Genomic DNA, 17,488 nt, shown 5'->3' with positions numbered 1-17,488 from the left:
AATTAAATACAAGAAAATACATATAGTTTAGCTTAGAATAAAAATTCTTTAAACTATATTTTTCTCAAATTAATTTCAAAATAAATGAAATTAATTATGTTGCTAATCTATTTTATTAGGTTAAACTAGTTTAATTAACCTAGTACAGTTATTCAAATCAGACAAATGGGCCTTCACAATTGGGGTGGTTCATGTGAGGGGGTGTTGGGTTCAGTATGTCGTACCCACTACTATGGCTCCCAACTCTCATACAAGGCTCAAAAGAGAGGAATTTAACCTTAATAAGAACAACTGTTATTAATTGAATAGGCCCAAAAACTAAATGGGCCTAAATAAATTCTATCAAGAACTATGATAATTTATTTTAGCAACAACAACCTATATGCATCTATAATAAAATTAAACACATAGGCTCACACAGGCACACTTTGGATGGGTCTTATCATGTTGCTAGGTCATACACAGATGAAAGAAGTTTGTAAATATATCTGTTACAAATTATTATCTTGACCAAGGGAGCCATCAGATCAATAGATCTGGCAAAAGGTAACCATGGCTATTTGCAATCAAGTAATAATAGGTTTTGAAAAACTTACACACAAGCTAAAACACATACTCATGCAACAAGGTTAGCTGGATAGTTGGATGTAGGATTTATTTAATTTTAAATTAAATTATTAATTTCGAAATAATTAATTAAATAAAAAAATAAATAAAAAATTTCGAAAATTTTTTAAAAATTTAAAAAAATAATTCGAAAATTTAAAAAAAAATTAAATTTAAAATTAAACCTACAATTTTGAAAAATTAGGTTTCAACCAACCTAAATATCATTTCAAAAATTTGCTAACTACTTTTAAAATTTAAATGTTATTTTATAAATAAAAAATTAAATAAAAAATTAAAAAAAAAGATAAATGAATATCTTTTTCAGATTTTAAATGTAATTTAAATAAATATAATAAAAAAATTTAAAAGTTAGCAAAATATCTTACATCCTTTTAAAATTACATGATTATAGTTATCTTATTTTAAATTTAAATAAGGTCAAATTATTTAAAAAAAATAATTTAAAATATTTAAAAACTGACCTTAAATTTAAAAATAAGATAAGATATAATCAAATTTAAAAATAAGATAGATTATTAAGCAAATAAGATAGATACTAACTATTTTCAAATTCAAATTACACTAATATCTTGAATTAAATTTAAAAAATATTAAATTAATTCAATATGATAATTAGAATTGAATTAGGAATAGTAATAGTATAAATACAGAACTACACAAAAAATCGGAACTTAATTCCATGAAAAAGCATGAAAAAACGAAGAAAAACGAAAAAAAATGTGAGCTGTACGGACAGTTTTCGCGATCGCAGGAAAATTTCAGCACAACTCCGATTTTTTCGAATCTTCAAAAAATCATAACTAATTCAAATTAAATCGAAATTGAGTTCTGTAAAAAAGTAACTTGTTTAATTTTTTCCATACTATCCAATAAAAATAATTCCAGAAACAGGTATTCAATTATTTTTTAAGAAAATTTACAAACATCAATCAATCATCAAATAACACTCAATACAACATGATACCATCCAAAAACAAACAAACAATCGTTTTAAAGTCCAAATTTCTTGCAAGTAAATCAATTACCATGGATCTGAGGCCAGTTGTTGGAAATTATTTTACCAGGATCTTAGATCTACTCACAAGTATGTTTATTAACACCCTAAATATGAACTTTCTAAAACGATGAAATAAACATATATAAAGTTTAGGAAACCTTACATTGGGTGCAGCGGAATATAATGACTCCTTCCGTTCAGATATCTAGCCCTTGATTCCTTTCTGTAGCAGAGCATTATCAATATCTGAACCTGGAATTCTTTCTCTGAATCTTTGATGCTGAAACTCCTTTTGCTGAATGTCTTTCTTCACGATCTTCCTCACTATGATTGAGGTATCACTTGATGTGTGTGGGCACTACTCATACACTAAGAATTTTCGAAATTGAAGGAAGAAGAAAGAGAAAGTGGGTTCGGCCAAAGATAGGGAGAGAGAGAGGCTCAGGTTTTTCTGAATGAGAAGTGTCAGAAGAAAAGTGTGTAATTTTCCTAAAGCCTTCACTATCTATTTATAGCATTCCACTAGGGTTAGGTTTGAATTATTTGGCATTAAAATAATGAAAATATCAGAGGTAAATTCCTATAAAATTGGCTGGCCCTAAACTTAGTGGATTTGGGCCTCACTTTTTGCAATTTTGCAGTTTTATCTTTTCTGCATCTGATTTTCTCAAAAACGCCAATTTTCAAATTCAACCATTTAAATGCCAATTCTAACTATTTAATAACTATAAATAATTATTAAATAATATTGTCATTTATCATATTTATTAATTGAACCATACAAAGTATCATAATTAACAAATATGCCCCTATTAACTCTTTCTTTACAATTTCGCCCGTACTTAGTGAAAAATTCACAAATAGACATAGTCTAATTTGAGAATTATAATTGATTAATCAAAACCAATTACATGAGTCTTACAAGCAATATTATCTCAACTAGTGCGGGGACCATGGGTCTATATAACCGAGCTTCCAATAAGTAGATCAAGAATTTATCACTAAAATTCACTAACTTATTAATTCTTCGTTGAATCCACGCATAGAACTTAGAATTGCACTCTCACTATATAGAATGCTCTATATGTTCCACCATATAGACGCATCATTAGTTATCCATTGTTATAATCCTAATGTGATCAATGATCCTCTATATGAATGATCTACACTGTGAAGGGATTAGATTACCGTAACACCCTACTATGTATTTTATCCTTAAAACACTTGACCCTGTATAAATGATATTTCAGCTTATGTGAAATGAGTACTCCACCATTTATGTTCGTTTGGTCAAGCTCGAAGGAGATCATCCTTTGCTTACTATTCGCCAGATAGAAGCTATAGATTCCATGTTTATGCTAGCGCTCCCACTCAATTGTACTACCGTGTTCCCAAAATGTATGTATCACCCTGACCTAAAAGTAGGCTTAACTAACAAATCAAAGAACACGAATAGCCTTTCAAGATTGAGCCTATTCATAACAGGATTAAGAACATTTGATCTAGGATCAACTAGGCGATATTGACTTGAATAGATATTACGGTAAGTTTAATAAATCTAAGTCAAAGTTCAATATCGGTCCCTTCCGATGCATACTCCATGCATCCAACCTGAGCTTTACTTTAACCAATGCTCTGGAAAGAACATAGCACTTCTCCAAATGCAAGTAAACTCTGTTGTAGATTATCATATCAGTAAAACCCTATGTCTGATAAATCTAGGAAACTTTATTCACATAGTCATGTTTACTTTCCAATGTGTTGACGGCACAATAAACAGGATCAAGTATGTGAAAAGGGTTTCAGATGAATTTATACATTATGTACATGTAATCATGAAATAAATCATGTGAACCATGCAACATTAAATGTTATTTCTGATCTATATTAATAAACAAATCTGATTATATTGAAATGAGTTTTATTTAGGGCATAAAACCCAACAATTATGCTGGTGGAATTATCATTGGAATGGGCACTAATTTTTTTCATATGTGGAGTTGTAAGTGGGGGATATGTGGCAACAGGGGGCGAAGTTGGTGATAGAGAAATATTAGGAGATAATGTGTTGGTAATGGTGGGGCTAATAGTAACATTCAGATGAGGGTTCAGGGTTGTGGGCTTGGCTGCAGTGGTGATAATGTTGCCCATGTTCATTAACTTATCTACTTTTATTTCTTTAGAACCCGATGAAGATGCTTGATCCTTGAAAGAGAAGCCTTTTGGAGACTGAGAAGAGAGACAGTTGAGTTGGAGCGAGTGTAAATTCTTGTTGTTAGACTCAATGATTTTAGTGGAATCCAAGATTTGCTTTCCTTTCTCAGAATTGGTAATATTGGCAGGGACAGCAGGCAATTGTCTTGAGTGCGAAAGGATTGGATTGATTGTGTTTCGAGCAAGGCGAGTGATAAATGGCCAAGGACCCTCTTTAGAAAAGTCTTGCCTGTACCGATCGTAACTAGACCTTGGAAGGGGAGATCCCTCCATCCAAGGACCATAGGGCAGATTTGGTTCAATTCCTTCATCCAATTTTTCTAAAAACAGAGGGCATTTGTCAAAGACATGTCCAATTATTCCACATTCATAGCGAAAATTCGGCAATTCTTCATAGCGATAATCGATCCAAAGTTCATCAGCCATCCAAGGAAAAGTAACAAATTGACCACGCAGTAAAGGTTTCGAGACATCGATTTCGACACACATTCGAAGAAATGGCCCCCAACCTTCATTGAGAGAGTCTTCATAGACTTCAAGAAAGGTACCGATCATGTTGCCAAGAATCTTTGCAAGGGCTTCAGATTTACTAAGGAAAGGCAATCGAAACACTTGAATCCAAAATGGAGTGATGGTGTAAGTTTCCATAGAAGCATTTTGAAGGACACTTGGTAGGCATAAGATCATATGTTGGTTATGGAAATGCCAAGGCTCCTTTGCCGGAATTCTCTTAAGATCACCTTCACATCCGAATGAAATAGTGAAGGAGTCTGTTGAAGCATCGTAATCTGAAATGGTAACAGAAAAACATCCCACCCATTGCTTGGTTATGAAATTTTTAAATAGCTTGGGGTTGTATCCCTTTTTGGAGAAGATCCTACAGATTAGACGATTAACAGCAGGCCTTGGGGGAGAAATATTCAGATTAGAAAGGTTAATGACTTCCCTTTCTCAGATCGACAGAGCATCAGACATATTAGGAATGAAATTATCCATGAATGGATGAGAAAGAAGAAAGATACGCCACGGATGGAAAGAACGTACATGAAACAAAGCAAGGAAGGAACCAAGGAACCAGAGAAAAATTAAAAAAGAGGCTGGTGGGAACGGTTATAATCGAACATTGAGGGAGGAAAATACAAAAAGGAGCAGTTAAAATGAAATTAACAGACCAACTGCCACAGAGCAAATTAAAGGGCAGACAATGCTCTAACAAAAACAACTGATTCAAATTGTATTTCATTATAAATGTTGTGTTGAATATAGCATTTGTTTATTTATTTTTTATTTTTTTTAAATTTAGCATTCTTTCGCCAAATTAATATAACTAAACTACTTAAAAAAATTTGAAAACTTTCACCAAGTCAATACAACTAAACTATTTGGAAGCAATATTCTCGACAAAAGTTTGAGCTAGCCCGCTGGCCCTGGCCTTCTCTAGGCATAGATGCGACTTGGTCGTAGTTGTGTTTTGTTATTGTAATTTGATTTTTGTTACTGAGATTTTAGTCTTATTTGTGTGATATAGTTTTATTTTGTTTTGTTGCTAATTTTTCTTTATTTTTCGATGACTTGCTATTAAATCGCTATTAGAGCATGTTTGGTTTGAAAGAATAAGGATTTTAATGGAATCATTATTACCATTATACTGTTTGCTTTAACTTTTAAAGATTTGTCATGACATTACATTGTAATTTCCATTTCACTATATATTACAATCTCCATTACATAATAAAACCAATGTAATGGTGATTACATTGTTAAAAAAGACCTATTTTGCTCTTCTTTTTTATATTTATTTAACTTTAAATATTAAAAATAATAAAATTAAATATATTTTTTTATCAATATACTTCATACTTTATTCAATTACAATAATCATTACAATATTAAACCAAACATTATAATATCATTTCCATTACAATTCTTATTCCATTACATTACCATTATCATTCCCATTACATTACATCAAAGCAAACATCACCTTAGTGGTTGAGAATAACAAGTTCGACTAAAAGAGTTGTTAGCAGTGCAGTTACATACCTTGCACAATAATTGAGTGTTCATGCTACGAGATTGAAAAAATTTGATGCAACAATTTATACTATGTGTCTTCTGAGCAATAGATAAAACTGAATATAAATGTTCTTAAGATCAACTGTAATGTTACAATCTTTTTCACTTTTAGTTTTTTTGCCAAACGATCTAAAAATTATGCGATTAATTATTTGGCTCATTTTTTCTAATTCTAATCCTAATCGTGTCTCTAACGAAAATATTCCGATTGAATTGCAAGCTATTATTTTAGCTGATTGTTATTAATAAAATTGCATAATTTATTTAAAAAAAATTGACACTAAATCAAATCCCCTTTTTTAAAAAAAACCTTGTTAAATGACATCAAATAAATTATCTTCTTACTTTTATAATTCAATTACACTAAACATAACATGTGTAATATTACTGGAACACAACATTTATTTTAATGCCAAATTAAACACATATGTTAAAATATTTAATTAGAGATAGGATTTATAAGAAGATACAAATAAAAAGCATAACTTGCACAGAAAAAGAATCGATATTTGCAATAATCAGGCAATCCCACACGAATTCTACAAAACACTCTTAGCATCAAGTATAAGTAAATTTATTTTTTCACAATTCTGGTTTTCACACCACCTGAAAAGTAAAAAGTAAAAAAACTTGTAAGAACGTAAAACCTGCAAGATAGATGATTGTAGAGCTGAAATCTGTGTCAAAATTTTACAACATACCTTCAACTTCCTCAAATTGAATTTCTTTCACAAATTCAGCACCTGCATGATACTCAAAACTGGCAAAAAGACGAGAAAATTTGTACTCAGCCGAAAAAAAAAACAGAAGCAAAAACAATCGACATGCTGATTAAAAAAAGACTTTATTAAGATACTATAAACATAAGCAAAAACAACAAAAGGGGTCATAATAAAAGTAGATGTACTCCGTTTAACTATGGAAGTTGCAACACATATACAATAAAAAATTGGCAAGCATGTCAAAACTGTAAGGTCTTAATTTAAAACTTAAATGAAGAAAGACAGTATCTACTATCTATAAACAATAGATTGCAGGATTAAGAGTATTTAAAGAATCTCAGTGAAATTGAAAAGCTTCCCATAGTGTTGTTATTTGGACTGATTGATCCACATTTGCCCCAAGACCAATATCTATCAACTCACTATAATGTAAAATGATTTTTTTTTAACTAGGATTGCAGCCTAATCCTACAATATTTTGGGAAACTAACAATTAATATGTAGGCAGCTAGGACAGACTAACTCACAGCCAGACCATTTGAGATACCCAATTGGTTATTATAACACTTCTAAACACAGTTAATCATTTAATTATAAACAAACAGTCAATGCCTATATTTTTCATCTAAGAAGCATCTTCTTTTCTTACCTGTTAGAGAAAGCTACCTCAAGTTCGTAGTTACAAACATTCTTAGCCGATTCAGCTAACACAGTAACAATCTCAGTCTTCCGAGTACTAGCCATGAGCAAATCATATTCTGCAGGAACAATAATAGCGAAAAAATTATCACTTAGTTCACTCAAGCACATCTTTTCAACAGCAGCCAAGGCTATTCTCCGTTTTAGTGTATTCGTCTCCGGGTCAACCATATATATGGCCAAGTCAGTAATCAACAAAATCCTCCTTTTCATCTTCCCACTACCAGTAAACTTCAAAACTTTATCAGCAAAAAGAACTTGATTGTCACCTACAATACAAGATGAAATGCAGTATAATTGAGAGATGGCTACACCAAAGTTAAACAATCTCTGTAAACCAAATACAGACATTTACACAACAAGGATTGAACTTTGAATCACCAACTGCGGAAATATGTAACACAAAATAATCATATGCAAATTAAATATCAGAAAATCTATTTGTTTGTTACCCTATGTTTTGAAATTGTATACATTTGTTACTCTACACTCAAATTTGATCAATTTGACAAACTACTCTCAATTATATGGAATTAATTAATTCTTTGAACTTTTGACACATATAATTGAAGATAGTCTGAAGATATTAATAAATTATATTGATTAAATTTGGGTTTAGGATACCAAGAATGTATGATTATTGTTTTATCAAGAAATTATATTCATTATAAACTAAAAAGATACTAAAGATTTTGAGGTTATTCAATTTGATATGAGCAAACTCAAGCTCTGCATTTCTACACTTTAGAATCATGCCATACTCAAGAAAATTCATATCATGGACACAAACCCACTTGGACACAAGTTAGAACCATTATTCGTTCAAAATCACTAGAGAATGAGGAAATTAAGACAAAATTAATGGCAGAATTTAAGGCTTTAATGAATGGTGTAAAAAAATCAACGCATGATACCATGTTTTTGTAAGAGTTTCAACAAATATGAATGCGAAGGGATGTCGATGTAGTCTCCTCTGTACTCTCTGTGGAAAGAAGTTTTTCTTCGAACCTTGACGCCCATGAAGGGTTCCTGATCTTCGGAGACATTGCTCCCGGAGGGTCTCAATCTCCTTCCTCCCCCACTATTTTCGTTGTCTAGGGTTTCGTCGTCGTCAAAATTGGGAGATTGGGGATCGTCGATTTGGACCCGGCGCTGCGACTTGAGTCGATCCATGTTTTGCTATTCGGGTCGGTCCGGATCCGAATAGAGGGAGAGAACGAAAGGTTGTCTTGTCAGTTTTAAGTTAACAGGACGAGTAGAGGTGGAGGTGAGCTATCTAACTTGCGCAGGGTGGGTAATGCGCACCATGTGACAGAAATCCATCCATGTATTTTTTTTTAAAAAAAAAAAAAACAAAAGAATAATATTCCATTCAAAGTCACAAAACCAAATGATCAAAACGATCAATACAAAATTCAAAAGTTAAAATCATAGGAAAGATTTGGCTCCAAATTTTAGCAGTATTTAAAGAAAAAGTAATACGAGTAAGCAAGTGAGCTAATTCATCACAAGATCTCTTGCAATGAAAAAGAAAAATACTAAACAAAGAGGATCTCACATTTTTAATATTCTCAATTATAGCGTCAAATCCAATAAATTTTACTCAATGTAGCTTACACCAAGCAAAGACAATCAGAGAATATCATCATGCTTGTATACCTTAGGCACCGACAAAGAATCATCTGTTGCAACAAACCTACTCCCTCTGCCGCATGAGTAGGGCCGGCCCAAGCATTGGGCAGCTTGGGCCATTACACAAGAACCCCATTTTTTTAAGGCTCAATTTTTTATTTTTTTTTAAGAAAAGGCCTATTTTTTTTTTCTATTATATACACATAAATAAAAAATTTATAATAGAAAATTTATGAATAAATCTTTAAAAAAAAAGTTAGTAATAAAATTGTATTTTTAATGGGAAAATTTCATTTTTTGCCCTTAATAAAACCCCCAATATCAAAATTTAGACCCTCCACTAATTTGTACAAATTAATTCCATTGATTACATGAACTTCCCATTTTACCCTTTTATTAAAAAAAATTGTTAAAAACTAAAAAAACTTCCCTCTCTTCCCTCTCTCTTCCTCTCTCTCTTGCCTCTCGTGCACCCATCTCTCTCTCTAGAAAAAATTGAAAAAACTTCCCTCTCTCTCTTCCCTGTCGAATATTTATTTCTCGGTGGGCGGTGGTAGAAAACCGGAGCACACCCCAATCACTCAAGAATCTTACACCATTATAATGGATAAATTGTGTTTTAAGCATTTTGTTAGATTTTATGTAGTTTGCTTTCGTTATATGTGTCGTATTTATTGGAACTGGTATTTTTCGGTCTGAAATGGTAGAGACCTTGCAGATCTAGTTTTCTGTCGAAATCTGGGTTTTCCAGATGTTATCGACAATTTATCGATATAATATCGATGCTATGTCGATATCCTGCTAAGAAAGGTCAGGGATGACCATTATCGACATGTTGTCGACAGTTTGTCGATATCATGTCGATTAAAAAGCAAATTAACCCTAAAATTGAAAGTAGTTTGACCAATAAAATTGTCTGTGTTGTTAATGTATATCGATAGGATGTCGTAGGTGTATCGATAGGATGTCGACACAATGAGAATAAAAAAATTTTGACCTAAAATGTCGATAATTTGTCGATGGTATGTCGATATTTTGTCGACAATGTGATTTTAATTGCTTTCTGTGTGATAATATCGACCTCATGTCGACATGATGTCGACATTGTGTCGACAATTTTGTTTGCTAAATAGGCGTGATCATACTTAGAATATCGACAGCATGTCGACAGTATGTCGATATGTTGGCGATAATGTGATGTAATTGCTTTCTGTGATTGCTAAGTGTGATATTGATTGAATGTCGACATCATGTCGATAGTGTGTCAACAATTTTGTGTCGATAAATTCTCAAATAACTTATGTATGTTAATTTGCTTTTTAATCGACATGATATCGACAAACTGTCGACAACATGTCGATAATAGTCATCCCTGACCTTTCTTAGCAGGATATCGACATAGCATCGATATTCTATCGATAAACTGTCGATAACATCTGAAAAACCCAGATTTCGACAGAAAACTAGATCTGCAAGATCTCTACCATTTCAAACCAAAAAATACCAGTTTCAACAAATACGACACATATAACGAACGCAAACTACATAAAGTCTAACAAAATGTTTAAAACACAACTTATCCATTATAATGGTGTAAGATTCTTGAGTTATTGGGGTGTGCTCCGGTTTTCCATCACCGCCCACCGAGAAATAAACATTCGACAGGGAAGAGAGAGAGGGAAGCTTTTTCAGTTTTTTCTAGAGAGAGAGAGGTGCACGAGAGGGAAGAGAGAGAGGAAGAGAGGGAAGTTTTTTAGTTTTTAACATTTTTTTTTTTTAAAAAAAAAAAGGGTAAAATGGGAAGTTCATGTAATCAATGGAATTAATTTGTACAAATTAGTGGAAGGTTTAAATTTTGATATTGGAGTTCTATTAGGGACAAAAAGTGAAATTTCCCTTTTAATGTACACAGTTTTTTTTTTTTTTTTTTTTTTAAAAAAAAAAGGCCCAATTTTAAAATTTTGCACGAGGCTCCCAAAATACTTGGGCCTGCCCTGCGCATGAGGTTCATAAGCTGCTGCCACCGTCATCGTCTCTAAGAAGAAAACCTCACTTGACCGACTCATCACCACATTCCCAAGATCAATCTTCCATTCTTTGGCATTAACACCAACATCCACAAATAAGTTGACATTCTCCATGTAATATCCTAAAATTGAGAAATAGATTAGCAATTTTTATTAGGTTAATTAAGAATAAATGTGGAATTATATTATTATATAATTAATTGTATGATATTATTTGTGAATATTTAAAATTTAAGACTCCATTTATGTGTTAGAAGTATTTTTGTAATTTTGACCTGAAAAATGGTAAAATAGTAATTTTATTATATATTGTGCTAGTGGACTACATTATTATCTAGTATGTTTACTTTGTTGTGTTAGAGGTGAATTTCGACAAGTCAAGGCAGTATAGTCACAATCAGATATTTTGGCTCAAAATTATTATTATGTGGTTATGGTAATTATTAACCTCACTTTTAGCTAACAACAGTGAGTTAAATTAAAGTGATTTAAGTATAATTAAAATAATAAATATGAATAATATAAAGTAAAGAAAATACTAGAATTATAGAGGTTTGGCCCCTTGATGATGGTAATAGTCTACTCCCATTTAGTTGTATTGACTTGTGAGTAAAGGAGCAAGAAGGTATTAATCTCTCTCGAAAGCTCTTACAATGATCTCTGACTTCTTGCACTCTTAAATCTAGATTTTTCTCGTGTATTTTCTTTGAATGAATTTTATGTTCCTGAATAGTGAGATAGTTCCATTATTTATAGGGATTAATTACAACAATTGGTTTCTCAAAACTAGTAAGAAGTAAATAAGGAAACTATATACTTTCTATAATTACAATGAGCAAAACAAACAAAGTAATGGGTCAGCCTATCAGCGGAGTCAGACTACGACTCCGAGTTCAGCTATAACCATATCTCAATAAAGCTAGACCTCTTAGGTCTGGGAAGGACGACTCTCGTCCAGAGAACTAGAGACTTAGAGAAACACAATCGGATACCCTCAGGGGTAGTCCCGAAGGAGTAGTCAAAGAGGTTCGGGTGTAGTCCTACGTTGCATTCATCTGACACCAAATCCTAAAGAATCAAGGGTTTGTCCCATGTGTCAGACCTAAGAAAGGCACACAACACATAAAGCAATATATCTTTTGTCCAATGTCCATGATATTTATTGTACATGATCGACGGTGCATAGCCACCTATCAAGATCAGACGGTACTATGTGGTACACCTACCCAACTCAAAGTCAATATTATAATGTATTTTACCTTATCAATGAGTTTATTTCATATACAACGTACTAACTCGTGGACTAATACTCTTTAACACCCGAACCTAGGGGTGTACATCAAACCGCTCAAACCGCCCGCACCGCAAAAAAATGCAGTTTGAAATTTTTCGCGGTGCGGTTGCGGTTTGAATTTTTCCCAAACCGCGCGGTGCGGTGCGGTTTTGAATTATTAAACCGCGATTCAAACCGCACTGCACCGCATCTTTTAAAATTTCATTTTTTATATTTATTTTATTAAGCCCATACATATGAGCCCAACCCAAGCCTATAAATCTTAGGACAAAATCCATAACTCTTCACAAACCCTCTCTTCTTAGCAACAAACCCAAGCCCATACATGTGTATTAAAATTTAGAGTTGGAAGTTTGTGTTTGTTTTATTTTTAATCTATTGATGTAAGTATATTAGTTGTACATTTATATTGTTGTTGGAATTTAATTAGTTTCAAGTTTGTTATTTTGATTTAGGTGTGTTGTTGAAACTTTAAAAAGATTATTGACTTATTGTTGTTGTTATAACTTTTATTAGTCTCAAGTTTGTTGTATTTTCTTAAGTGTTTTGGAATAATTATATTAATGATAGTTTAATTATTTTATGATGATTTAAAAAAAAAAATTGTGATAGTTCAAACCGCAAAAACCGCACCGTACCGCATCATTTTTTGCGGTGCAGTTTTTGCGATTTTTTAGTATCGCGGTGCGGGTGCGGTTTGGAAAATTGGAAAAACCGCATGTGCGGGTTGGTTTGAAAAAAATAGTTAAAAACCGCACCACCAGCACCGCGAACACCCCTACCCGAACCACAACCACATAAAAATCATATGTTCTTTATTTCTTAAATGTTTTTTTTTTCTTATCAAATCTATTATTAGTTCAGTTTTTGAAAATCACACTAAACCAATACTAATAAAGATTTAATGAGGTTAGGCCACAAATCTCTTAATAATAAATATATTATTTAAATGATATAGATAAAAATTATAAAGAATATTATTATATATATGTATGAGTTAATATAAAGATTTAAGTGCTCGTTTAGTAGGCCTTATAAGAGTCGTATTGTATTAAATAATAAATAACACTATGTTTGGATAAAGAAATGTGTTGTATTAATTATTACGATAAAAAAAATTAATACAATGTAAGTTGTATTATTTAATACATAATAAATAGTCTGTATTTGTTTGTATTAAAATATTTACAAATGATCGTGGTCAATTCCAATCTCCAACGGAACTTGGGACTGGGGACCCGAACTTAAATTTAGACTCGGGACCCAGACCCAGACTTGAACTCGGAGTCGGACCGAGACAGGAGCACGGACCGGATTCCTAACCCCAAACCCTAGACCCAAACCCAAACATAAACTCGACCCGAAGTCGGTGTTGGGGTCGAGTTTATTAAAAATTATAACTTTACACATTTTTTTAATACAAGTCAATATCAAACATAGTATTGTATTAAATAATACTAATAATACGACGTACCAAACGAGCTTTTAGGGGCCAATGAGAAGCGAGATCCCCATTAAAGGATGCGAGCGCAGGTAGTCTCGCCCACACCGAATCTTGAACTCCTCTATTTCGTCTTCCTGTCATCATCATCTTCTTTCTCTCTCGTTCTCTTTCTCTTCTTCGGTTTCAGGACACCAAATAAGCTTGAAAGGAGGATCTCTCGCAACCTTTGCTACTTGCTCTTTCTCTCAGGTACGTTCGGTCTTTTATTCGATCAGTTCCTCTATGGTTTTGTTCATCTATCTATGGTTTTGGTTTTCACTTTTGATCTGTTATGACGGTGATTTTGGAATTTGGGAATTAGGGTTTCGCAAATGGCTTCGAAGCGGATCTTGAAGGAACTGAAGGATTTGCAGAAGGATCCTCCTACTTCTTGCAGTGCAGGTATTTTTGTCTATTTATCTTTAAGCTCTTCGCGTATATGTATGTGTGTAAATACTGAAATGATTTCCAAGTTGATTATTTGGGTTTTTATTTTGTTTTATAGAACTAGGTTACATTATTTGAGCACTGGCTTTCTTTTCTTTTTTGTTTATCAGTGAAGTAATAAGTGTGGTGAAAGTCCCGAGTTCATATACATGATCTGTAATAGGATTCTCTTAGGGACACCAATTCTTCGTAACGAAATTATGTGGCATTATTGTAAGCCATCATTTTAGTGTGTGGCGAGCGATACTCAATTCTTGAGTATTTTGTTGTGTATGATGAATTTTGTTCTGTGATGATGATGTCCGTCCTTCATGTGGTTCTTTGTCCTTCAAGTTCATGTTGATCATAAAGCTTCTTGGTAATATTGTTTATTGCCTTATTTGCAAATATTTACAGGTCCTGTTGCAGAAGATATGTTTCATTGGCAGGCAACAATCATGGGACCTCCAGATAGTCCTTATGCTGGGGGTGTTTTCTTGGTTACTATTCATTTTCCTCCAGATTATCCCTTTAAGCCTCCCAAGGTACCATTTTATTTGCTATCTTGTCTATACTAATTTCAGTAAGTTCTTAATATCTTGCAACATTGAATTTTCATTTGTATTTTAAGTTTGAAATGTTTCTTGGGTTACTTTTCATTACATATCTTTGTTCATATTCTTGTGCATAAGTTATGTGGTCACATTTCTTTATTGGAATACTGCAATCTCGCACTCGCTCAGGTGGTATATTTGTTCCAAGAATAATCTATATTGTGGAGATTAACTTATAGGAGTGGGACCTGGGGCTTATTACCTTAGTGGAGGGGCAACTGACAGTGGCCACTATAATATCTGGTCTATTTTGTGTTTGCATGGTTGCTTTTAACTTCATTCTATTTGTCCTTGCACACTTATTTGACTAGTTATCAAATTCATTATAATATTGGGGTTAAAGTTTTTGTGGGTCATTTTCCAGTATGCTAAGCTAGTCTGAACTATTTCATTAAAATTGTTATTCTGGTTAAACTCTCTCTCTCTGACATTGATGGTCTTCTGCAGGTGGCATTTAGAACAAAGGTATTCCACCCGAATATAAACAGCAATGGTAGCATTTGCCTTGACATCTTGAAGGAGCAGTGGAGCCCAGCTCTAACCATCTCGAAGGTTTTTGTCTTATAAACCTAAAATTTCCAATCTAGAACAAAAGTCAAACTGTTTTTTGTGTGGAATACAGGTGCATTATCTTTTACCTACAACTATTTGACCACTATATAATCAATACAGGGCCTTCTCTCTCTGTCTCTCTATATTATATATCTATAAAGGTTTAGAAGATGGCCATTCTGCCTGTCTTATAGAATTTCTCCACTGGTCTAAATTTGTCTGATTTGGAGAGAATGGTGACTGGTTGATTGCCAAGTATCATTAAACCTTGTTACTTAGACCACTAAATATCATAATTTTGATGTTTCCTCTCAAGTCATTCTTTCGATGAACTACTTAAGTTTCTTATCTGCATTTTGAAATAAATAAATAACTCCTTCAGATTGATCTGTTTATGCTGTAGAGAGTTAACGATCTGTGATTATCTTTTTTTAATGTTCAGGTGCTGCTTTCGATCTGCTCGCTGCTAACAGACCCGAATCCTGATGATCCACTGGTGCCTGAGATTGCTCACATGTACAAGACAGACAGGAGCAAGTACGAGACGACTGCTAGGAGCTGGACCCAGAAGTATGCCATGGGTTAAGGAAATATGATATGTGCATCGGGAGTTCCGTATTATTGTAAGTGTTCGATCATTTAGCTTAAAGATGAATGTTCTTCTGTTTCTTGAAACCTGAAATGTACTAAAGAAAGAGGTCCATAGCCTGTTAATTGAAAAATGAAAAGGAACTCCTGTTATTTTCCAATTGTTTGTAATGTGATATTAAGAACAATGAGCTGTGTCCTTTCATCCATTCTGGTGCATTGCATGATTACATATTAAGATTTTACTCGTATATGAGGAGTCCACTACCCACTAAATACTCAATAATGAATGGACAATCTGAAACTGTTTAAGAAATTTCAGGTCAAGAGAGCAAGTCAGTAGAATTATTATAGAAGGATGATATGGGGATTTTACTCATTTTCTTCTTTTAATGTACGATTTATCTTTTAATTTGAGTTATTTATAATTTTGTTTTCTCATTGCAATTTGAGATTTTATGTCTTAACACTAAAAGCGTATCTATCCCTAATCGAGTGCTATAAAAATGTTGCACATGCTTTTTTTGTCACATCTTTATAAAATTGAATTTTAATGGTGCCCCTTAAATTTTGTGTTAAATTTGACAAAAAAAAAAAAAAAAGATTATGCTATATTTAGTTTTTTTTTTTAATTATTATTTATTGTCATTTAATCTTATTATGAGAATGAACTAAAACTATCATATTTTTACTGTCAGTTTTGGTAATATGGTAACATAAAATGTAAAGTATTGAATAAGAGGAAAGTGCCCTTTTTGGGTCTGTAGCAGTTAAGTGTTTTTAACTAATTTTCTTTCTTTTCAACTTCCTACCCCGATTGCTCCCTTCAATCCAAAGCAGTTTCCTTCATGTAACCGCTTTTTTCTGGGTTTTTTCTCATCTCATACTGTACTTCTACCTCACTTCTACCCCTCTCCATTGCTATTCCTTTCAGTTACTGTGTTCTGTAAACGATATGGACCCCCTTAGCCACTCTCTTCGTTTTAATCTTTCTCTCACTGATGGGGAAAGATCCACCCTTGTCCTTACTGAGGAGGACACCCCTGCTGCTTCATCCACGGCAATTCATGTTCTTGTCGCCAAGGTTATCACTGCTTCTTTTGTTCACAAACCAACCTTTTTCAATCAAATGTCGGGTCACTGGAAGGGAAGATTTCCAGTCACTATCACTGAATTTGAAGATGATTTGTTCAAGATTACTTTTGGTTGCGAGGGTGACAAGTTCCGAGTCCTTAACAAAGAACCGTGGCACTTTCAGAACCATCTCATTGTTTTACACTCACCAGATGTTCGGCAAAATGTCTGCACCACTGATTTAGCCTATACTCCCTTTTGGGTTCAAGTCTACCGTCTGCCCTTCCTAAGTAAATCGAAAGCGCTTGCTAAAGCACTTGGAAACATAATTGGTGAATTTCTAGATGTCCATGAAGACTCACTTGCTGAAGGTTGGGGGCCTTTCTTAAGAATTCGTGTGAAGATTCAGGTTACAAAGCCACTCCCTCGAGGACAGATGATCAGTCTACCAAGGATTAAA

General features: G+C 33.2%; 2 protein-coding genes across 2 annotated transcripts; one reads left to right on the top strand and one right to left on the bottom strand.

The window, feature by feature from the left end:
* Nucleotides 1-6,301: 6,301 nt before the first annotated feature.
* LOC115717292 (uncharacterized) lies at nucleotides 6,302-8,763 on the bottom strand. The gene is made up of 4 exons (XM_030646262.2): nucleotides 8,253-8,763; nucleotides 7,289-7,607; nucleotides 6,619-6,677; nucleotides 6,302-6,523 (listed from the first exon to the last, which is right to left on the bottom strand). The coding sequence occupies exons 1-4, from the start codon at nucleotides 8,509-8,511 to the stop codon at nucleotides 6,492-6,494; spliced, it is 669 nt and encodes a 222-aa protein (XP_030502122.2). The 5' UTR covers nucleotides 8,512-8,763; the 3' UTR covers nucleotides 6,302-6,491.
* Nucleotides 8,764-13,770: 5,007 nt separating this feature from the next.
* On the top strand, nucleotides 13,771-16,205 carry LOC115717294 (ubiquitin-conjugating enzyme E2-17 kDa). Its single transcript, XM_030646264.2, has 5 exons — nucleotides 13,771-13,984; nucleotides 14,097-14,176; nucleotides 14,618-14,745; nucleotides 15,262-15,366; nucleotides 15,809-16,205. Exons 2-5 carry the CDS (start codon nucleotides 14,107-14,109, stop codon nucleotides 15,950-15,952), a joined length of 447 nt encoding a protein of 148 aa, XP_030502124.1. The 5' UTR covers nucleotides 13,771-13,984; nucleotides 14,097-14,106; the 3' UTR covers nucleotides 15,953-16,205.
* Nucleotides 16,206-17,488: the final 1,283 nt, after the last annotated feature.

Source organism: Cannabis sativa, chromosome 5, assembly GCF_029168945.1.
Source record: "Cannabis sativa cultivar Pink pepper isolate KNU-18-1 chromosome 5, ASM2916894v1, whole genome shotgun sequence".
Lineage (NCBI taxonomy): Eukaryota > Viridiplantae > Streptophyta > Magnoliopsida > Rosales > Cannabaceae > Cannabis > Cannabis sativa.
The sequence above is the reverse complement of the archived record's forward strand: the minus strand, read 5'-3'. Positions and strand labels throughout refer to the sequence as shown.